Source organism: Epinephelus moara, chromosome 5, assembly GCF_006386435.1.
Source record: "Epinephelus moara isolate mb chromosome 5, YSFRI_EMoa_1.0, whole genome shotgun sequence".
Lineage (NCBI taxonomy): Eukaryota > Metazoa > Chordata > Actinopteri > Perciformes > Serranidae > Epinephelus > Epinephelus moara.
The window spans coordinates 38,639,389-38,663,568 of NC_065510.1; the positions used below are offsets into that span (position 1 = coordinate 38,639,389).

General features: G+C 40.7%; 3 protein-coding genes across 3 annotated transcripts in view; 1 reads left to right on the forward strand and 2 right to left on the reverse strand.

Annotated features, from left to right (window-relative positions):
- Window positions 1–24,180, reverse strand: part of LOC126390053 (heme oxygenase-like) — a 160,006-nt gene that overhangs the window by 38,037 nt on the left and 97,789 nt on the right. The window lies entirely within an intron of this gene.
- Window positions 14,509–16,163, forward strand: LOC126390049 (sialidase-3-like). The gene is made up of 2 exons (XM_050044136.1): window positions 14,509–14,814; window positions 14,926–16,163. The coding sequence occupies exons 1-2, from the start codon at window positions 14,590–14,592 to the stop codon at window positions 15,883–15,885; spliced, it is 1,185 nt and encodes a 394-aa protein (XP_049900093.1). The 5' UTR covers window positions 14,509–14,589; the 3' UTR covers window positions 15,886–16,163.
- LOC126390051 (forkhead box protein D1-like) lies at window positions 21,782–22,941 on the reverse strand. Its single transcript, XM_050044143.1, has one exon. It carries the CDS (start codon window positions 22,931–22,933, stop codon window positions 21,923–21,925), a length of 1,011 nt encoding a protein of 336 aa, XP_049900100.1. The 5' UTR covers window positions 22,934–22,941; the 3' UTR covers window positions 21,782–21,922.

Here is a 24,180-nt window from a genome sequence, read left to right on the forward strand (position 1 = left end):
CGTTAGCCTCAAGCAGAAATGATGAGTGGGCTACTAAGGTCTGTAACTCCATACCAACAGCTTATTTTTATTTTCAGACTTACAGTCTTCACCCTCAGCCGACGTCGACTGAAGTGACATCACTTGAGGTAATTAATCAGCTTTTGCAAAGCTCCCTCTGGAGCCACTAAACCCTTAACACAACTGTTTTAATTTGCAGTAAAACTCTCCAACACCTGTCAACAGACTTTGATGTGTGAAATCTGTGGAGTTCCCCTGTAAGTTGGGGAAAAGCGATCATTCGTGAGTCAAGTGTATCCACTTCATCTCAAGCAGATCAAACAAATGATGTAGCTCTTCCTCATTACAGCCCCGTAACATCAAGGCCCAAACACTGCAGATATATTTTGTTCAAGTAGACAGCAAGGAGCTTTATTTTTATCTTATCGCTGTATAAAGTTCATGGTGATCCTGATTACTGTAACGGCACCTCGTTCGGTGTCAGCCACATGTCGACGGTCACACATCGCTCCGTTCCCAGGATGCACCTGGCCCGGGGCAAGCAGGCGGACGTGGGGGACAGCTGTTTCCTGTGCACACTTCCTGGTTTGGCAGAGCAAAGGGGGGTGGTGGGGGGGCGGCGTTAGTGGTGGGGAGGGTTTACTAGGGTGGAGAGGTGTGGGGTGGAGGGGCAGGCGAAGAGGTGGATCAGGCCTTTTCCAAACAGGATGTGTCTGCCATGGCCACAGGTGTGAGAATACCAACGCTCCTCATCCTCATATATACATAGATTTTTTTATGACAAACATCAAAGAAGTAGGATGATGGAGGGAAGTGGAAAACAAAGTAGAGAGGGATAAGATGAGAAGTATATAGAAGAGAAAGAAAGGAAGGTCGGATGGACAGGAGGAGGGAGAAAGGGCTCCTTTATTGTCTCAGAATAGACTCACTCAGCTGGGAGGTAGAGCGCGGCTGGTGGGCTAATCAGAGCATAATGGGTTCAATCAATAGTTTCCTTGATTGCACACAAACTGTACATTCAACGTCAACAGCTGAACAGAAGCCAGGAAAGCAGCACAGCAGTGTGTTTTCATGAGGTACTTAAACCAGGAGTGTAAAATACTTGTGACAATGTTTAATTACGCAAGTGCACTACCCTTCAGCAGTATAAAACGCACATTACAATGTTTCTCTAGCATAAATATACTGTTCATATATATATAGAAACTTCAAAAGTTTGGGAGAAGGCTGGGATGGAAAGACTCCTTAACCTGCGGGGTTCCCTCACCTCAGCTTTAATTTGGGTTATTTTACTGGTGTCATTGTTAAAATTTTGTGCTATTGTGACCCGGTTGTTTTTTTGTTTGTTTTTCTTTCATTTATTGTCATAGCTATTATTTCAATTTTTTTCTCCTATTTAGTGTTTATTTTTCATCTGATCTTGTCTTATGAAGTTTGCAAGTTTGTCCATTTGAGTTGCTGAACATGCAACATGTTAAAACAGTTTAAAGTAATGAGTGCTGTGATATTTGTCACAATTATAAACTGGGAAAGAGTATGATTATCATACTTAAGTAATAACAGAAACAGAGTTAATAATATTTTGTACACAAAAAAAATCAGTCTTGTTTGTTTATGGGTTTTTTTGTCTGCATTTTATAACTTATTATTCAGGATAACAGACAGTAGCTGATTGTTCGTTTGAGTGTCCTCAGTGTAGAGAGGCAGAACAAGATGAGCAGGGGGAAAGAGGCGACACACAGCTGAGAGCCAGCCCAGTAACTCTCAAGAGGACTGATTTGACTCATTTGACCCCGAAGCCTCAGTCTGACTTTTGACTCTGAAGCGTCATCACCTGCGCTGGATTACGTGCAGAACTTTATGAGTGCACTGCGGCTTTTAAAACTGCTCACTCGCATCCCCTTCCACTTTTGGCAACACAAGTACAAACATTTCCAAATGAGACGAGCACTGACAATAGCCTCCGTGTGTGTGTGTGTGTGTGTGTGTGTGTGTGATTCAGTGTGCATTAGTGCCAAAACTTAGTGTTTCTAATTGTGCATATCTGGATGGCTGAGTCTCTAAGCACACATACATAAAATGTGTGTGTGTGTGTGTGTGTGTGTGTGTGTGTGTGTGTGTGTGTGTGTGTGTGTGTCTGGCCCTTGGGTCACGATGACACTGCGTGGAACAACAGCATATTATGTCTTCCTCTCTCATATTTCTCATCATCAGCACTGCTGCCATCCAAATTCCACTGGTGTGTTCACAGCGTGGCGGAGGGACTCGGCCCTGTTGTCAACCTCCATCCTGCAATAATAGGAAACACAGCATCACTTTTCCACTTTCTCCCTCACTTTTCACCGCTAATTCAAAATATATGAGTTCCTGTTTGGAGCTCCCTCACTCGCTCTGGACTTGATTGTTTGTTTTGGATAAAAGCTCCATGCAGTTTGCTTTCTTATCTAAAATGCTTTTGTTGTTCATATTTTGCCGCTGTTTTTCTGTGTATGGCTGGAGGCTGGAACACATTTGTAATGCAGCAACCACCTCTTCTGTTTTTAACATATACTGTATGCACCAATGTACAAAATTCTGCCACGTCCTAGGGAGAAATTATATCTGTCTGCGTAAGTGCCACTGAAATTTGGGCATTACCCACAAAAATCTTCATTTATTATGAACACCCATACTGATGACGATGATGACAAGTTCTGCATGTGGCTTTTATAGATTTTTTTTTTTTTTTTTCTGGATTTGGTAAAATGGTGATTAAACGGCATTGTTGCAAAAATGTTATATGTTTTTATGAAAATGTTAAAAACATGCATGCATGGAAGCAAATATTGCAGGCCCCTTAACACAACTCTGATGATGCAATGTTAATTTTATTTCAGTAAACACATATGGCATATATGACCTTTCTTGTTTTAACTACACCAAAGGGGAAAAAAAACTCTATTGTTTTGTTGACTTTCCTTCAGCTCTCCACCACAGGATCTGACCTACAGCTCTAACTTTGAGTTTTAGTCTAATACTTTGATGTAGTACACTGCCCTATTTCTGCACCTAATATCCTTCCGAATTTAAAGTTATATGAAGTAACACATTGCAAAAGCCGACATTTTGCAATCACCAAAATACAGAGCACATGGGCTCAGTGTCCTCAGTGGTGGCTACAGTCCTTTCAACACTGTCCAGATTCCTCTTCCTAAACAGGTTATGAGGGTAGAGTAACTTTTGCTCTGTCACTTTCTTCACCATGCTGGTCTGAGAAGTCTAGAGTATCCACTTCTGGACAGCCTGTCACAGGCCTGAAGAGCTACTTCTCTTCTTGACCCTGACCCTGTACAATGGACAGATGTGGTATTCGTGTCAAATAAATAACACAAACACCGGTCGGTATTATTCTATACTGTTGATCATGCCTCCAACATGATCATACATTTGAATCAACACCTTTCTAAAAAAAACACTTTAAACAAAAACTTAACATCAACTTTGATGAAGGTAGGATTTATTGTAAGACTGCTGCGTTAGACTGCACCAGTTTTAGCAACGTGTCTCTAAAACACTGCCACATTAAACTCTAAGTAATACAAACAGATGCTTTGTCTTGTGCTTGTCTGCCACAAGGAATGTCACACTTTGATGTGACCTGCTCACTCTACTTGTTTGTATTGTTGCTAAGTGCTCCTCGGACCTGATCGAGGTAGCTGTGGGGGATTCTGATACTTACATCAGGAATGTTGCATTGACTGACTGCGTGCATTTAAACTATTGTATTTGATGTATCCTTAGTTGGTACAGGTAGTTTAAACAAATTGTTTTATTTTAGGGCCCAGTTCTTAAGATGGGGGTTGAAACAGCCCTTGACCCTGTCAGCGCTCCTCCTGCTGTCTTGTGTTTTTGTCTTTGCAGGTCGCCTGCAGGTAGAGATGGGTGGAGCCATTAACTTGATGAGTTCCACCTGAGCACGCTGGGCCTCGGTTATTTAGGCTGGCTCTTCATTCTGTCTCCCTCTCTCACTGTCATCATCTTCACTTTTGGTTTGGTTTTCTTATTTGTTTTGTCACAATACCACACATACATTCCACATTAAAATAACACCACTGACTTACATACGACAGACTAATTTATCAAATAAAATTATTGCTTGAATTACTTCAATCTGGTGGGATCTTCCTCTATGTCCTGCATCAGTATGTATCAAGATGGACTTACAGTGTCATGTACTGTACTGTACCTCAGCTATGCAGATTTTATTGTTATTTTGTGTTTTGGTTGGCTCACCACTAGATGGCGACAAAGACTAATTATTAAACTAACAATTTCCAAGCTGCTTGCTTGTTTAAAGGAAACAATTTGTCAACATTTTCTCTATGTCTTTTAGTCATAGTATGGCATGCTCATGACCCTGATTATGTCATATGTATTTAATATGAAAATGAGATGACATTGAAAAACTGAAAAGTCAAAACACATTGTAAATGTATCATCAGATGTACAGTTGAAGTGGGCAGTGAGTGAGTGTTATATGTCAGTGTAGACCATGTACCCAAAGTCCTTCAAGTTGGGACTCTTTAATTTAGAAATGTATGCATGTTAGTTAAGATCATAAGTGTCCAGTCGGAGCTCCACCGTCTTTAAATCAACACAGTCAAACTGAGTTTTCATCCAAGGAAATAAACTCAGCTCGCCAGCTTCAAATTAACCTCAACAAGTGCTTCCATTCTCTGAAAGCAAAGAACAAGACACTGTTGTTTTCCTTCCATATTTCCATATGTCAGCGTGTGCTGTTTGTAAAACAATTCACAGCAAAGAACGCAGTGCTATTTATTATAATTATAAACTGGCAGGAGTTTGATTATCATGTTTATGTGCTATCAGAAACATAAACAGAATTAATCATGTGTTGTACACAAAACATTTACACTGTTCATTTCCATTTGTCTGTATTTTATTATTACTTATGTGTTAAAGTAAGTACAGTTCTCCTTTTGTAGGTATGATGCCGTGTAACATACACACACACACACACACACACACACACACTTGCTCTCTGCTGGTGGGCCGCCGCTGCACCGCTCAGTGTGTGGGTGGTCTGGGCCAGGTGGAGGAGAGAGGGATTAACACCAGGCCTGCCTAAAGGGAGAAAAAAAAGTACAGAGGGAGAGAAAACAAGAGATGGAACAGAGATAGACATCTGTCCGCCAGATGTGCTGGTCAAACATACGGAGGTGGTTTATGAAATAGAGAGAAGGGAATGAAAGCGCTTTTGGTCACGAGGCTCAGTGACAACTGGATGCATTGTGACTGAAATAACATTCAGCCTCCCTCGCCTTCTTCCTCAATCACTCTCTCCACTTTTTCCGTGTGTGAGTGTGTGTGTTTGCTCTGGTTGTCTGTCATTTGGTTATATACATAACACAAACACATCCCCACACTCACACACACACACACACACACACACACACACACACACACACACACACACACACATTTGTTCTCCTCTTCCGTTCCCGGAGGAACTTCTGCAGGCTGCTATTATACAGTATAAACTAGTGATGACCACCTGTCAAAACATGTCCAGATACTCTGAGTGTGTGTGTGTGTGTGTGTGTGTGTGTGTGTGTGTGCGTGTGTGTGTTTAGGGGAGTGTTGATGAGAGAGAATGAGACAGGTTGAACTTACAGAGAAACAAAAGACTGATTTTACTGTTAAACATGTACAAATAAAGTAGAGCATTTTACAATACAAACCTGCCATAAGTACGCAGTTCTTTCAACCTACTTTTATTCTAATTTTATTCCACTCTTGCCCTTTTATTACAGCCTTACATATTTTCATGTATGTGACAAATAAAACCTTGAATATTAATTATGAGAATCTTGCAAAAATTTAACTCATAGCTTCTTCAAGAGTTTTCTGCAGAGTGATGAAACCTGAAACACTGACAGCTCCCATAAACCTCCTTCAAGTTAACACATCACTCTGGTTCTGAAGTCTTTACACTGGCTTCCTGTTCAAATAGACTTTGAAATACTACTGTTGGTTTATAAAGCACTGAATGATTTAAAGCCAAAAATACATTTCTGATCTTCTGCTACACCATGAACCATTGAGAACTCTCAGGGACTGCTGGGTCTGCTTTGTGTCCCCAGCGTCAAGGCTAAACACGGAGAAGCAGCATTTCGTTTTTATGCACCACATATCTGGAACAAACTCCCGGAAAACTGCAGGTCTGCTGCAACTCTCACGTCTTTTAAATCAAGGTTGAAGACTTTTCTGTTTGCCTTTTATTAAATCAAATATTAGCTTTTGTATTTTATACCTTTTTTTCTGTTCTCTTGCTCTTATATGAGGTTTTAAATTGTATCTAAATGTCCGTTTATAATGTATTTCTTTTTCACGTTGTCTCGATGCTTTTGATGTTTTATGTCAGCAGCGGTGTCGGATTAGATAATGTGAAAATACCAGGGGCCAGCTGCTTCTCGCATCATATGAGCTGTTAAAAGATAATCACACACAAGTGAGACACATACAACTGTTTCAGCTTTCAGTGAAAAAGAATTCAACTTTCATCTGCTCCTGGAAGTCGTGGCCCCCACTGTTGACTTTACGCTTCTTTGCTGTGGCCACGTCTGCTACCCAGCAGGAAATATCTGTTGTCAGGTAAATGTTTGTTTGCTTGTTTACTATCTGTTTATTAAAAACACATTAGTTCCACCTGCATAGCTCCGTCTTGGTGCATGTCTACAAACTTTACAATAGACCTGCCATCATGAGGTTAACAGAAAAAATGCAGAGTGATCTTGTTTGATTAACCAACATTGTGTCATGTATTAAATTTCAAAATAAAAGCCGTGGGGCCCTGAGCCGCAATTGGCCCTCCGGCTGGACTTTGGACATACCTGTTTTATGAAAAGAACTTTGAATTGTCTTGTTGCTGAAATGTGCTGCATACAACTTGCTTTAACTATTATTTTGGTCAAAAATACTTGAAAGTAAATGAATGAACTTTTACAATTAAATCAAGAGAGGGTTTGCCATAAAAATATCTTGCCTCGTTTTATTTGGTTCATTGCATCACTGTAATACTACAAAATTAAATTTGAATTAAAATATTTAAAACCACAGTTGATAATTGTAAATTCATGCAAAAAAAGGCAACGATCAGATCGATTCTATTTTTAATCAAAGTTGCTGTATAAATAAATATCATGAAGCCACAAATACCAAAGAGCAGGACAGTTAGTCATCAAGGAAACACGCACTTCAACCATCATCTGTTTACAGTAAACCAACTTTTAAGATGCAGTTATTCTGCTGCTAGTGGCGCTTCCTGACCACACACACATTTGATGGCTTAGTGTCATACACACTGCAAACACATACACACTCTGAGTCAAATCAGATCAAGTGCATAAGACAATGCTCCATGTCTTATCAAAAAATGTGTACAAATACAACCTTGAAATAAAAACAAGTAAAGAAAAGGAAGCAAACCTTTTCCTAAGACCCAAATGTCAGTGATAATTTTCAGAAGCAGCATCAGCGTTAGTGGCCCAGTGTGTACACAAACAAGGAATATGAATCCAGCTTTTTGTGTCTAAATGTACATACACAGAAATAGACATACAGCATACAGCTAAATATATATATGAAATGTGAAGGTAAATTTGATTGCAATTTACACCCTGCCTTTAACTGTACAAATATGTCACATTTTCCTGCCCTCACCTCTGAATATTTGCAGTCAGACTTCTGCATTTGGTCAGCATGTAAAATGTTACATGACACTTACACACACTGCTCCTCTGAGGTTCAGCTTTGGTTTCACTTTTTTTTTCTACGCTCCTATGGATTCAGTGTGTGTGTGTGTGCATGGTTTACAGCTGTTTACATAGCTAACAGTGGGTGAGCCCTGTTCAACGAGCCCTACCTCTGGGATTGGGGCATTTTGAAGGCCTATAAACTCTGGATGAAAGCTGAGGCCAAATTAATAAAGTTTAACAGGATAAAGATGTGGCTTGTTACGCAGCATGACTTTAAAATCGCCCTCCTAAATGACAGAAAACAATCTGTATTTATGGGTTCCTGGCCGTAGATCATCACATTAAGTTGGCCAGTTTGTGTTTGTGCGCGTCCTGTTTGAATTACATCTTTTGCCCTCTCCGTAGACAGCCTTTTCCTGAGCCTTCATATTTCTCCCTGCTGGCTCTGTTGACCTCAGAGCTCACTCTCATAATGAGATATTAAGTTAAACCAGTGAGTGTGGAAAAGCAAACACACATGGATAACTGAGGCCTCAATCCACTCCAGCTTTCAGTGTTACCTGGAACTATTAAAGGCTATTTTCGTTGATGCTCTGGTTATTGGGTGCGATTAGGTTTTATCCCGCTTGGCGCTGTAATAGTTGTTGTGCTGTGAAACGTAGCTTTCTCGCTCAAGTTATAGAGCAGTATTTTTGGAAAATAAAGTGCCTGGATTTCTTTTAAAACTCAATGTTATCTCATGTAATTACTTGGATTCAGAATATAGAGAAGCTTACCGATATGAGAAGTGTGTGTGGGCCTGTGTGTGTGTGTGTTGCTATACATATCTATCGTAGTGCACATTGTGGTGGGAGCTTTAAAACTTTGGCAACATTGTTAAATTAAAAAAACACTCTCCTAGGTGCATGGACTTTCCAGGAGCGTATTTCTCTGCGGATTTTTGGGTGAAGGTCAGATGACAGAGAAAACCTTGACATGTTTTATACAAATGAACACACAAGCTGAAACTCTCTATAAAGCTCTGTAAGGGTCCTGAAACACCATTGGTACTGTCGGTGAGCATCTGTTGCCCTAGTTTTTGTGGTGCATCTCGCACGGTTGGCACTAGTCAGCCCTTGTCAGCTTTTTTGTAGGTGATTAGCATGGTAGATTGGTGGCAGAGCCCATCGGTGGGAGAAATAATCTGATTGGCAGCTCAGCTCAGTGCAAGTGAAGAGAAACAAGGTGAGCAAGCAAACAAACAACTAGAGTCAAGAGGGAGTGCCATCAAAACAAACTTGTTATATTTTTTGCCATTGATCTGTTTAGCAGAAACGGTTTGTAATTGTTTGTGTTATAGTTCGCTAGCGCACAGTAAAAATAATTTGTTCTTTCAACACTGAGTTCTGTTGTTAATATGTTAGCTGGCTAACTAGCGTCTTGAATCTGTCCCATTGGTCCTCTGGTTACCCCTTGTCCCTGGGCCTTCAAGATGACAGGAGCTGCACATTCAGGTGATCATTAGGTTAATAGGTGATCTATAAGGTTCATCATTACGAGCAACATCTTTGCCCTACAGAAATACTGATTATAGCTACTTTACTACTACTTTAATTGCCCCTTGTAACTGCTACTGCACCTTCCATGATGACTGGATGGACATGGGATGGATACTTCACCTGCAAATGACTGGTTGGGGGAAAAAAAGACACCCTATCAACCAAACAGGGTGAACATGAACACAATGATTATCAGATGTTTGACCATATTTGCTACATGCAAGCTGTAATTTGCAGCATAAGATCAGTTTCTCTCACTCATTTTTACATGTTTCACTAATCAAAACAAACACCACAGTTAAGATGCATGCAGTAGCATGCTGGATCCATCTAGGACTCGTGTATTTTTCTGCCATATTTGAGCAACAATCGTTTGTGGAACATGACGCTGCCACAATGATCTGCATGTAAATAGTGCAAGCAAATTACATTTGCCATGTCTAACACAAGTCTACTGTTCTCACTGCTTCCTACTCAAGGAAAAATATTACATGCCTGTGTGTAGTCTACCATCAACGTTCCCTCAAAAATTTGAAGTCAGACATTTTATTTCTATGTAAATGCAGTTTCAGAGCAGCACTTGTAGTTTTATTATGTGTTTGCTTTGGCAGACAAATCAATATAAAATAGTAGACTCAAGTTCTGATTGAAACCATGATCATTTGACATTTTCCTTTCGTTCCACCTCATGAATCATTACTGCGGCTAACATTAACAAACACTGAGATTTTCATTGAAGCATGCAGCCTGACAGACGGGATTTTTCCTCTTCTCTGCAGTAACAGATGAGCATCAGATTCAAAGCATGTAGCTGTCACTGTGAATGGAGCTGTCCGTCAGCTTTCGCACACACACCAGCCGTCCATCACTAACAGTCTGAACTGAAACAGACTCACTCACATCGTTGTCCCCCTTCCATTTATCCTTCCTCGCTCAGAAACCAGGAAAGCTTGTATTTGTATGATCGGAAATCTGCTACAAATCTGGAAACCATATGCTGGGACATATTCAGCTTTCATGTCCTTCAACTAGGTCATTTTTTTTTTTGCTTTATGAAAGAGTCTGCTTCTCTGCACATGTGCATCTCCCTTGTTTCATATTCTTATTGTTTTTGAAGTGAATCCTAGCATTGTGTGGTTGCAGACAGTGCTCCACTTAGCGAGACCTTCTGCTGTGTGAGTGAACGCTTTTGGGATTATGGTTCAAAGGGGGCTGTGCTGAGCTTGTACAGACGACTTATTTCTGGTACAGGTTGTCAATAACTGGGGAATGTATTGTAGATTGGTTCCATGTTGTTGTTCCCTTGTTCTGACATTAATGTTATGTTGACCTTCAGTCGGATCAACAATTTGCTTTGAAGAGCACAGAAAACAGATACAGCACAGCCAGTTTATGAGACGTGCAGTTAAGTGGAGATAAAGCGCAAATACGAGCACAGAGGTAATGTGAGCGACATTCACAGATGGTGGTGGGTAGGCGTGGGCGATTCACTATGGTGAAATACACATGTGAAATAATTAAAACTGTTCTATCTTTGCTCGAAAATAGTTTGTTTATGTGCGACCGCATTATTGATAGTAGGAAGCTCTCTGAGAAAATGTGTTTTCAGGGTCTTTAAGGTGATAGATACTCTACTACCTAATCTTAGCCCTTCTCAAAGAGGAGCCATGAGTGCCATACTGACTAATGTTGCAAATCAGAGTGTTTATTTTGATATCATATTGAATTATTGAAACATGTTGATTGGTTAGGTATTTAGTTAGCCATATTTCTCCCAAAATGGAATTCTTGCCTGGGTATTTTATCCTTTCACAAGTTATTTTATTTTATCTATTATTATTATATTATTCAGAAAATTTATTATCCGATGCACTCTTAATCAATTCAATATATATGAATTGTCAGTGCTGTGACACTTTGTCTGCATGAATGCTGCATGAAACCTGCCGTTACAGCCAATGCCACTGCTGCTGTTCACATGGCATTATAAACTCCACCCCCACCCTAGCATCCACCTGTAGTCCTCCCCCTCCCCTCCTGCTGTGTTGTGCTTGGCAGAGACTGGATGCAAAACACTGCACATATTCTACATTCACTAAATAACCCATTCCACATGAAGGGGCTGGCTGAACAATAGTGATGATGGCAATTGTTATTTTCATGGTGAGGTAACGAGGAACCCTGGATTCATCATTAACAACTTGCAACACATGCATGATGCACACGGACAAAATGAACAAAGAGAACAAGGCAGCCAACTAAAAAAACAGAAGTTCCCAAGCTCACATATGAGCGGAGGAAAGAGAGCAAGTGAGGGTGAAAGGGAATGAGCTTTTATGAGAGCTGAGAGTCAACCAGGGTGGTCCTTGGCTGCATGCTAAGATGGGAAGCTAGTCAACAGCAGAAAACCTCCGAGTTATCCCACTCTTTCTAACTTCTCCCAACTGCGGCAGATACACCCAAAGCTTGCCAACTCAGAGGAAGGCTAGAGGCAGGATGGGTGGAAGAGATGGAGGAAGAGGAAGGAGAAGTGAGTCTTCTACTAAAACAACAAACGCTGACCTCGCTGTTTTACTTCTCCCTCCTGCTACCCAGAAAACAAGTCAGTGTCTGACCCTGAGGACAGCAGCGTGGGATACATTTGTTACAATCAAATTCAAAACACTTCACAGCTGTTTATTTTTGCTGATTCAGATCTCCCACTGTTGTTTGCTTAAAAACTAGTTCAAACCAGTCAGTTTGAATTTAATAGCAGGGGTTGATGTGTATATGTTTGGAAAGAATCTAAAGCACAGATTTGTTTGATCCAAAAATATTCAAGAGTTATCAAGCCAGAGCTCATTAATGATCCCTCCAACTCGTGTTCTCCTGGCTTGGGTCTCCAGCACCTGTCAGCTCCACTTCTTTATGAGCTCTGGAGGCAGGAATGGATACAGAGCAGCAGGGTAGAGCGGTTTGTAGGGAGGAGAAGCAGGGAAGTAGGAGGAGGAGAGGAAAGGGGGATATTTGTGATATTTATGGGCTGCAGGGTGGCACACGGTGCAGCATACAGCACAGCGTTGTATGGCACTGCTGAAGCATTCAGGGAGCAATTCAACCAACAGATCTCACTTTCTCCTTCACCCAGTATGGGGCTGCCACAACTGCCTTCAGGGCCGCTTTGCCCAAGTTATCATCCATCTAGGATGATAGCAGTTATTATTCATTAAGACTTCAGCACAGCCAGGACTGACTCCATTCAACCAGGCGGCGACCTACAGGGCTGAAAAATAAAGCCAACACAGAAGTGCGAAAAACTAAACTAAATAAATAAATTCTAATAATCCAAAATAAATGAATCACAACAAGATGATTTAGAAGGGGGACCTTTTTTTCTCTCAAATACCTGCATTTTATGCACCGATACAGCACTCCCCCTTATTGGTCTGTCACATAGTCCTGTTTAAGAACTGATCTGACTGGTTGAATGTCAGCATAACCGACCAATAGTGAATAGAATTTTACACAAATTTGCAAATTAAAGATGTGTCTGCTATCCTCAAATGCAAACAGGGATGAGCTATCGCATCCAATACAAATTGTAACGTCTCAAGGTAAATCAGTCAAGCTATCAGTGTCTAGTGTAGCATGTACTGCTGGGACTTGGTCTTAGTGAAATGCTGACTGACAAAGCTAAATAAAAATGTGTACTTGCAATGGTAGCTCCCTCCTGTTGTGACACAGGTAGTGAGTACCAAATTTTGACCTTCATGTTATGCAGATGATGCCATCATGTATTGTTGAGGCCCTGAATGAATGTGGCACATACTCAGCTGCAGGTGGAATTTGAAAAGCTTCAGCGTCAGCAGTGTGAACTGAGCAGTACTTAATGTTGACGATACAAAGTTGAACTTGTTCTAATGAAACTGGAACAAGTTCTTGCATAACAGGCACATTGCAACATTTCAAGGAAAATCGATGATACTGATGTTTTTTTTTAAATAGATGTTGAAAATCTATGATTTGGAATCTCTTGGTAGATTTTTACCTGATAAAATAAAGGTTATGATAAGTGTAATATAATTTATAGTTGGAATATATTGAGCATAGCATTAGCTCAGACAGGACACAATGTCAAGCTCAACTCACATCCCAGTTACATCAGTTGATCTCAAACAGCCCAATCAGCTGATAAAGTTCATGATTCCTTTCTATGTAACCAATTGGCGAATCTCATTCAGGGTGCCCTATTTAAAACTGCTCTGGCGCATGGAAGGGCAAGAAGGTTTGCTCTCTCTGCCTCAGACTTTCCTCATTTTTGCATGTGGAGGGCAGAGAGGTGTGCTTTCTCCGCCTTAGGCTTTCCACGTAGGCACACAGATGGGCAAAGAGGTGTGCTCTCTCCGCTTTGTGCTTTCCACGTAGGCGCATGGAGGAGGCTTTCTGCGTAGGCCTGAGGAAAGGCAGAGGGGCACCAGAACAGAGCCATACCGCCAAATATAATACTGCAAATGGAAATAAAGTTTTCTTTGACTAAAGTGTTCCTGACTGAAATGTAGTAAGTGGAATATCTGTTATGATCCATTCCTTGGTGATGTTAACAAGGCCTAGACCCAGTTTACTGTGAAGCCAGATTAAAACTCGAGTGGTATACAGGTGGATTGTTCAAACTTTTGCTGATTGTAATATCCAACTCACTCACCAGAAAGAGCACTGATACTGGACAATTCTATAACACCCTGCATACAGTATGTGAAATGGCAGTGTAGCATTAAGTATTGAAGTCACTCTTGTATTAGTTGTTTTACATGTTTTTGCTCTGTTGTAGGATTGTGACCTTCCTCAAGAATGCAGCTCACATTGGTCATTTGTCAAAGCAGAGTTTATGTTTTTGATATGGTTCATGGGTTCAAACCCTGTTAATATTTGGCTGTACTTTCCAATTTACTGATGCATGAGATGACAGTTTGCTCCTCAAATATAGAAGATAATGAAATGCAGTTAAATAGTAATCCAACTTCTGTTAAACATAACTATAATTTTAGCCATGAAACTGATATTGGTCTTTTAATTCCTTTGCCTTCATTTTGTCACTGAGAAAAGGAGAGGGAAGAAGGAAATTAACTCGAGAGTATCATTTTTCAGCTCAAAGTCCTTATCCTTTTTGGCTAGTTTCAGGATGTACAATAAAGACTCCTCCCTCACTCACAGACTGCACCACTCAGCCTGATAAAAACCAACCAGTGGGCATTTTTTGATGATCCTCGAGGAGAAAGTTGCAGTTCTTTCTTTCTTATACATCGTCTGATTTAACCATGGGCAAACAACACTCACGCATGAGACCAAAGATAGACAGGAAAACTGTTTTTGGATCTCGTGAGAAAGAAGTGTACAGGATTCCTGCTCTTTTCTATGACAGAGACGGTCAAATCCTCATGGCCTTTGCAGAGAAGCGGAGGACTTCAAATGATAACAGCTCAGTGGCGTTGGTCATGGCAACAGGAAAGCTGGAAAAGGATGAAACCACTTTAGAAGTGAAGGTAATCATTTCAAGCGGATATTTTATTTTATTATTACTTTTGATGACCTTTTTTCAATCGCATCCATGCTATATTCATTATTTTTTACCTTTTGTGTAATATCTTTTTTAGTGGTCCGAGATGAAACTGGTGAGCGAGGCTCAGCTTTGTGGACACCGTCCTATGAATCCCTGCCCGGTTTATGAGAAGACCAGCAAAACACTCTTTCTGTTTTTCATCTGTGTTGAGGGCACTGTCTCAGAGCAGTGGCAGAGACGTTTGGGCTGCAACAAGGCTCGTCTCTGCTACATTACAACCAAAGATGCCGGCCAAAGTTGGAGTGATGTGACTGATTTGACTGACCGACTGCCTGAAATCAAGCAATGGGCCACATTTGCTGTTGGCCCGGGTCATGGTCTTCAAACAAAGACCAATAGGATGATTGTCCCAGTTTATGCTTATGCGTCTCGCTCCCACTCATGTTGTATAGGATGTTTTCGCACTGAGCCGTATGCACTCGCCCTGTACAGTGACAATAAGGGCGAAACATGGCACTTTGGCAAGATGCTTAAAAATGTGTCACTTGAATGTGAAATGGCAGAGTTTATTGATGATAAAAACCAAAGCATTATCTACTGCAATGCCCGTACTAAGGGAGACCATCGAGAGGAAGCTGTGAGTAAAAATAATGGAAATAGTTTTTCCAACCTGAGCGGTGCTATAAAACTTGTGGAAACAGTTAATGGCTGTCATGAAAGTATAGTCTCCTTTCCAGCTCAAGGTGAAGCTGAGGATACAGAGGGAAACCAAAACCAGAGCCCAAACAAGTGGTTGCTCTTCACTCACCCAAGCAGTAAGTCCAAAAGGACTAAATTAGGAGTGTATCTGAATAGATCTCCTGGCGAACAAAATGTAAATGCATGGAGCAAACCCTGGGTCATTAACCCTGGACCCAGTGGCTACTCAGACGTGGCCTACATTGATGACGGTTGCTTTGCATGTCTTATGGAGTGTGGGAAGAACAGTGAAATTGAACAGATAGCCTGTAGGTTGTTCAGCTACAATGAGGTCATACAGGGCATTGGAGAGTAAAACTCCATTGTTTTTACTTGACACGACACCTTTCAATGTGGCTGTACAAGAAATTTTTGTAACCTGATGTGTAAAATATATACATTTCTATATATGAATGCAATATACTTACAGTACATATATTAAATGTGTTGGATAATGGTGTGCAATCAATGCTATGATCACTTACACCATCCATTCAAATGATTAATTCTGATTGATGACATGACACTGTACTAACATTTTATGGAGTTTATGTTGTTTACTACATGTAAAGAATAAACAAGACTTTAAAAAAATGAGGTGTAAGATTTCTTTATTGGTTTTCTGAATTATAAGGTCAGGGAAATTTCTGTTTCTTCAGAAAACTATCCCCTGTTTTCAATGGAAATACAAAAGTGACTCGTATTATAACAATACCTAACTCACTTGTGAAAAACAAACTAGTTGTGCTTTTTCTGAAAGCCAAACCGTAACTCTAGAAAATGGTTGTAATGACCTGAAATGACACAGAGACATTCAGTCAACATGTACTGATGTATACAAAAACACAGGTTCAGCTGGCAGGATTTTTCCACCAGGCTGATGTGATCAAAGTTTGACCCAAATCAGATTTTCTGACATTTCCCAGGAAATAAATGACCAAACTTCTTTTAGGTCTGCTCCAACCAGGAAGTGGATCTTTTAATGAGTCACTTCTTACAGTATGGGATTAACACATTACTCACAACATTCATTCATTCATCTTCTAACCGCTTCATCCTCTTGAGGGTCGCGGGGGGGCTGGAGCCTATCCCAGCTGACATCGGGCGAGAGGCGGGGTACACCCTGGACAGGTCGCCAGTCTATCGCAGGGCTGACACATAAAGACAAACAACCATTCACGCTCACGGACAATTTAGAGTTATCAATTAACCTAGTCCCCAATCTGCATGTCTTTGGACTGTGGGAGGAAGCCGGAGTGCCCGGAGAGAACCCACGCTGACACGGGGAGAACATGCAAACTCCGCACAGAAGGGCTCCCACACCCGGGATCGAACCGGCAACCCTCTTGCTGTGAGGCGACAGTGCTAACCACCACACCACCGTGCCGCCCTATTCACAACATAAACCAGTTAAATAAAGTTTCCTAATTGTAGAAAATAGCTGCAATGACCTAAAATCCTGGGTATCAGGTTTCTTAAATTTCTTTTTATCTGAGCTACGCTTTGGAAAACTTGTCTCTCGTAATAAACTAAAAAAGGCTCAATTCTGTGTTGCAAATATTAATAAGGTCATTAATAAAGGGTCACAAGTGCCTCATGTAGTGAACCAACAACATTAAATCAGTCAAGTCATTAATTAAATGTTTTTTACATGTCTGCATCGTTATTATTAATACATTGAGTCTGGTTGTAGATGCTTCTCAGCAGTAACTGGTTAAACAATCCAGGGCAGTCTCTACTGGTTGCCTTGCAACCCTATGGTGACAACAAGACTCTAGAAATTCCCTGTGCCTGGTCACCATTTATCAAGAAGTAGTCACAGCATGTAAGATGATATATCTGTGTGTATACAGTTCAATCAACCAGATAAAAAGTGTTGTTTTGTGGCCTTTATCTGTGTCGGTGTGCAGGTTTCGGAAATCTCTTTCCTCCCTGTTTGTAGTCTCTAAGATAACCTAACAGTCTCCTGGCTCTAACTCCACACTTCATGAGACATGAGTGGTATTAATCTTCTTATCTAATTCGAACACAAATTCATAGGATTTCCCAGTACTGATGATGTTTAAAAAGAAAGTGTTGTTTTTCTGATTAAAAGAGAAGTGGGAAAAGTGTGTTTCCCGTTTCCAGTAGACAAACAGGTTGGGTTGAAAAACAACTTTGACTCTTACCAAACTGGCATGTTTTTACAGGCTAACTGTCTCTCCTTAACGCAACCTAATATATTCAATGTGTGTCGATGGGTTTATGGTCATTTGTATGTAGGATTTAGTGATATCTAGCAGTGAGGTTGCAGAGCTGAAACTTCTTCTGTGTACCAAGCATGTAGGTAAACTACGGTGGTCAACATCATGAAAGACTTAAATATGAACAGGTGTTTGTATATGTGCAAATATCACAACACCGGCCAGAAGGTGGTCGAAGGAATGAAAGAGGGAGGATGTGTTCACATGATCTCACAAGTCTGCCACCTGTAGGAAACTTTGAAAAATTTGTTGATTCAGAGCAAAATAACAAGCAGCTTCAGCCAATCCACTGTTCTATATTTTGGCACGATAAACGAAATGTAAAGACATGTATGTACAGCTGCATAAAAATGGGAATATTATTGGAATATTCATTTTCATTAGACTTGTCAACAGCTTTGTAGGATTATTGTCTCTTTAAGAATAAGGGCTAAAATCTGAATATTTTGTGCATGTAAATGTGACTGATTCAAGCTGGCTAATATAATGCTAACTAGATGCTAACAAAACGTTGGTGGATCATGCATAATAATCTACCGATATCCAGCAAAATAAAATACATAACAATGGCTTAGCTTTGTGCCTAACTGCATCATTTATATACTAGCCTACATGTGATGTTGTTGTGTTATCTGTTAGTTTGGCAGTTCCATTTGAAACTAACGGTAAACAGCCAGCGGATGGCACTCTTTCCTTTATTCTTCCAAATGGCTGACTCGCTGTTGATGATGACACATTCCCTGTAACATTTGGTTCAAAACACCACTATCCCTAACTGCAGCCTCACAGGGCAGCAAGCAGCATAACTGTAAAAATGTGGAGTGGATTATCCAGGAAATTAACTGAATTGAAATTAAAAATATTGTTATGCCTAGACACCATAGGCTGAGTGATAAAATATGTATTTTGTAGTGTGTGTGAAATTACCCTTTAGGTCATGTTAAGAGTTCAGGTGGTAGGCCACAGGGAGGGAAAGATCCCAACAAAGAAAACAGCACAAGTGCCAGGAGGAAGTCACAGGAGAATTAAAAGAGGGGTTAACTGAATCCAAATGTCCCTTCATCAAAGAATGTCACTGAGCCCAGCAGTCCTGGTTTTTGCTCTTGGTCCACCTCACATGTGTCATTTGTTGACCAAGAAATTGCAGTCTGAACCTACAGTCTATGGTCTGAACACACACACAAACACACAAAGAAAAAATCTCAAATGTGTTGGATGAGATAATGGGGGACTGAGGGTGAGCTGATTACGTCATGTCTCTGGCTCTGTGCGTTGGCCGCTGTCAGTGTCTGCTTGTTTGGGGGCTAAAAACAGCTGGAGAAAGTTTGACTATCTCTGCAATTGTCTCATTTCATTCTTCTGTTGTGGTCCTATTTCAAAGCCCTGATATCCACACCTCTGAGAGAGAGACGATGATCCATCAAGCAATTCTGAGCGTGGCTGTTTGGATGAAAAGTTAGCAGAAGAAATAAACTGGACTGTTACCTTGACCTATTTGTCTGTCCTCTCTGCCTTCAAAATGTCACACTCACGTTTGTACTTGCACTTTTGTATTAGGCCTATATATCCATTGTCACCAGGAAAATGGAGAGAAATAGATGAAAGGTTAGTTATGATTTAAATAAATGTATGAGTAAAAGTGTTGGTGTATTAAATTGAAATATGAGACATGGGAATATTTTGACTTTTTAACTTGTAATTTTGACTTACAATGAGCAGGTTTTTATAATGAGCACTTTTTTTCCCTTCATTGTGGACAAAGACTGTCACTTAAACAAAGCCTTTCTCTTTCTTTACAGACATGTGGGTAGATTATGAGCTCTTGGGTGGCTCTGCTGTTATACGTCTCTGTCATCTGTCCAGTCCAGGTTTTATGGATCAGAGAGGGGTCCCCCCTTTCTTCAAATATACACACTCCATCATACTTCCTGTCGCAGGGCTCATGCTGCAGTTTGACTCACACTTCACTGACTGGCTTTAATGGGCCACACTCCATAGAGATATTAGAGATTTTTTTTCAAAGAGGGGAACAGGACTGAGCGTGGAGTGTGCATGTGGGCTGTAATTGAATAAAACCCAAATATGGCTGAGAGTGCCAGGAAAAGCAAACTGCTCCCTGAGGGGTTATTGGTTGGTTGTTTAGGTGGTGAGCAGCTGTTTACAGATGAGCCACATCACCCTTACGCCAGTGGCTACATCCAGAGAGAGATTTCCTCTACATGTTCCTCTAGAGTGGATAGATGTAACTACAGTACAAAAAAAAAAGAAAGACTGTAAAAACTTGTTGATGAGCTGAAATAAATGCCTGTACACCTATGGGTTTCTTCTTGTAAGGAGTGTTATTTTGCATTAATGGCAGGAGGACACTGCAGGAAAGGAGATAAAGAATAATCACACAGCAAATTTCTTCTCATCTCTCATTTAACCACAATACTGCTTCTACATACTGATGTCGAGGTATTTTTACTGTTTGAATTAGACCTATACACATTCACCCTGTTTCACACTGACTAATCTCTTACAAACACGCAGATACAAACTTTTTATAAATGTGTAAATGTACTTTAATCAATTTGGGTTTGCTGGTGATAAAATGTTATTAATGGCGTTGGGTTTGCTGATTGTGTGTGCCTTGTTCGTCTGATGATTCCAGGATGATTGTAATTTCTTTCTTCTTTTCTTTTTTAATTTCTGCACACTGCACATCACAAGTGGCCTTTGCCCAGGGAATACTGATTTTAAAAATGTGCTTTTCAGCTTTATCTGGTATAGCACATGTATTGTGCATTGCCTCTGCTAAATAAATAATAAAAAATAAATAAGTTATAACCATCAGATGGAGTCCATCATTCATTTACAAAAAACATTTTGCTCATGCACACTATATGAAGAGCTGTATGTATTTATACAGAATGAGCTAACAATTAGACTCCACTTTAAGCTACAGCATTAAAATAGTGATAATACACATAAATGCCTCTCTTAAAATTGACATTCTGCATAATGACTTTACCTTTTATGTTTCTGTATATTTCCCTGCTCATACATTTACATTACCTAAATAAAAACATGATTAGGCTAAGTGGGTTTTTTTTTAAGTTATCAAACGACCAGAATCCTTCCTCCCTAAAAGCAGGCGCACGTCTGCCGCTCATATTTCAACATAACACAACAAACACCACCAAGCACGTCCGATTAAAGCCAGCGGTGCAGTTTCAATAATACCTGACGGCCAGCCGACCACATGTATTTGATAGTCATGCTGAACACTGCTGCGGTCATGTGCTGCTCATTTAGGCTGCAGAGGCTGACAGGACCATCGCGTGCTGTGGCACAGAGGCCTGTTTTTAAAGCAGGACCTCTTTCAAACATACTGTGGAGGAAGTCACACTCAATCAGTAAACAAAGGAGGGGGAGATCAAATGTACACAAGATCAGATGTGTTGTGATCTCGTGTTTACATCTTATTAATCATCCACAGCAGAATAAACGCAGTGATGTCGTCACATCTGAACAATTTGTTTAAATCCGTAGGCCTTGAACATTTACTTAAAAGCTGCAAATTGGATTGTTGCTTCAAATAATTGTTGTTCAATGATCTTATTTTTAGGCTTATTTTTTTCCTCATTCTAATCTCTAAAAACAGAGACACAATTGCCCCAAAATAATCTGATATTATTATTGATGATGTTGTAATATTATCAGTTGTGTGGAACTATTTCAGGAATTAATACATTGTTTATTTTTGTTTATTTATTATTATTAAGAAAAAAAACCTTGTGCTCTTTATTTTGCACAAATGTGTCTGAAGTCTGGTCTCCTCACAGACTAAAAATATGTTAAAAAAAAAATGATAAAAGAAAAATCCTGTTAGATAGTATATGATGATGATGATAAACCCTGTTAATTCAAATTGCAGACTGTAAATTCAATCACGTTTTATTCCAAACATATTAAAGAACTGTACAAAACCAGTTTTCAAAAACAAATAGCTGAATATGGAGGCCTGTTTGCCATCATTAAAAACTGTATTTTACACAATGTACCATGAGGTTTGTTCTCAGGCTGAGAGGAAGAAGATTCCGTTCAAGACAGGCGGGGGTCACTACATCAAATTAAATTAGACGGAACTTTTATGATCCCAGTGGGAAAATTGGAGAGCTGAGAAACAGGGTAGCTGGGTATCACTCCATGCAGCGAGACAGGAGGTATGAAGGAGCAGTTTGGAGCCAGAGATGGGACCGCGGCGCAGCGTCCATAGTCGAAATGTTCAAAGGTTAGACATGAGGGGAAATTCTTGGAGAGGAGCGAGGAGAGTGCAGGTATGATGCTGCTTACAGGTGGGATGCTGGGACTTGTGTGTGAGCTCAAACGACTCCTTAAACCCAGGTCTTGGTACAAATCAGGACCCTGGAGACAAGAAGTCATCCCGTGCGCTCCGAGGAGAGGAAAAACTGGCATCAGGCTGCGCTCCTTCGCTCCAGAGTCCTTCAGCGCTCCCAGATAGAAATGTTGCCTTTTGAAGCGTTTCCTCCGCCGGAGAAAACTCCCGTTTTCAAACATATCAGCCGACATGGGATCCAGGGTCCAATAATTTCCCTTCCCAGGATTCCCAGGCTCCCGGGGCATTTTGACAAAGCAGTCATTCAGGGACAGGTTGTGACGGATTGAGTTTTGCCACGCAGGGAACTTCTCACGATAATACACAAAGCGCTGGCTGATAAAATCACAGATCTCACTGAGGGTGAGTCGCTTTTTCGGGCTCTGGAGGATGGCCATGGTGATGAGAGCGATGTAAGAGTACGGGGGCTTCACCGAGGCGGTTCTCCTGCCTGGACCATCCTGTAACCGGGCTGCAAAGTCTCCCTCCTCCCGCACCTCAGGAGTGAAGGATGCAGCGCTCTGCTCAAAGCCTGAATTACCCGCATTTATCACTGAAAAACCTGTGTTCTTCACATCTTCATCCCTGTCCGTCTGTCCCTCCACGTCAATGTCCGTCTCCTCCATGAGTTTGCTGTCCAAAGTCATGGTCCGGAGTGTCCGGTGGCACGGCGGCCCCAACAGGCGTGAATCTCGCCTGTCTGGGGCAGGACAGGCGCAGACCCCCTTCTCCCCTTTCATTCACAAAAAAAGTTGCGCATCTGACTACATCTGAGACTTTTTAGCCTCCCACTCTAAACTTTCTCCTCCTCCTCCTCCTCCTCCTCCTCATCCAAGCAGCCTGTCTTCATCTAAACAACAACTTTGAAACTATAGTTCTCACTAAATATCATTGTATGATACTTGCAGGTAAAATATCAATGTTATCCACTGATCTCAAACGTCTTAAAGTCATTTTATATACCACTTGTTTGCATTTTCCTCTATGGTAAACACGATTAGCTCTCTTCTTGCTTTATTCTGGCTCAGTTTCATGGAACACACACAGACATGCACACAAGATCCACAGACATATAAAATAGATTTAAAAATCTGTAAAACAAACAATCAAACAGACCATGCAAGCTCACATAACACAGTGCACATCAGGTGACATAAGTCCTGGAGCACGTCCAGCCATCATCACCAAATCATCAAAGATTAAAGTCCCTATAATCAGTCTCCAGTGCTGAGTCATCCTGAACATTTAAATGGCATTCAGGATAAATTAATTTCTCAGTCTGTTTGCTGCGGCCTTTATTCCTCTCAATCTCTGATTTTTTTTATAACAAGGACTGAAAACAGACCAAATCCAGCTGCATAATGCTTCACTTTACTGGATGCTTTTCAAATATGCAGGTCTAGATCTGATTTTTACATCTATATATTTTATTGTACTGTAGTTTACTGGCTCAATCCACCGGTATTCATTAAGGCTCAGTGTTTTCTGTTGATATTTAAGTGACCACAGCAGGTGAGTCTGTTTTGGATTGAAATATGCCTTATGTAAAAATAAAGCAAGCACATTCATTTTATTGAGCTTGTTTCTATCTTTTATGTTCTTGGCTTAGACAGCGCTCATTTCCTTCGGTGTTGCTCATTGCCGGATGGTTTGGCACGTGGTGACAGAGGCAACTCTGGCTGTTTCAAATAAGAGGAAGACGTAATCCGTTTTGAAATAATAGCTGCACTGTATCAATTCGTGTGAGGCCACCCACTTGGCAAACGGGCCTGAACTGCAGGGTGGGCTGAGGAAACTGTGGGAAGTCTCATTAATGAACAATTCTTCCCTGTGCTTCTCCGTATAGTTTTATGTGATATGTGTATACCCGTCTGAAACTATTCTACCATTTTATAATCATTGCATGTTCTCATAGGGGATTTCTATCAAGAGCAGGCCTTACCTATATACCTAGCAAGAACCAGGAGACAAATTGGATGTTTCATAC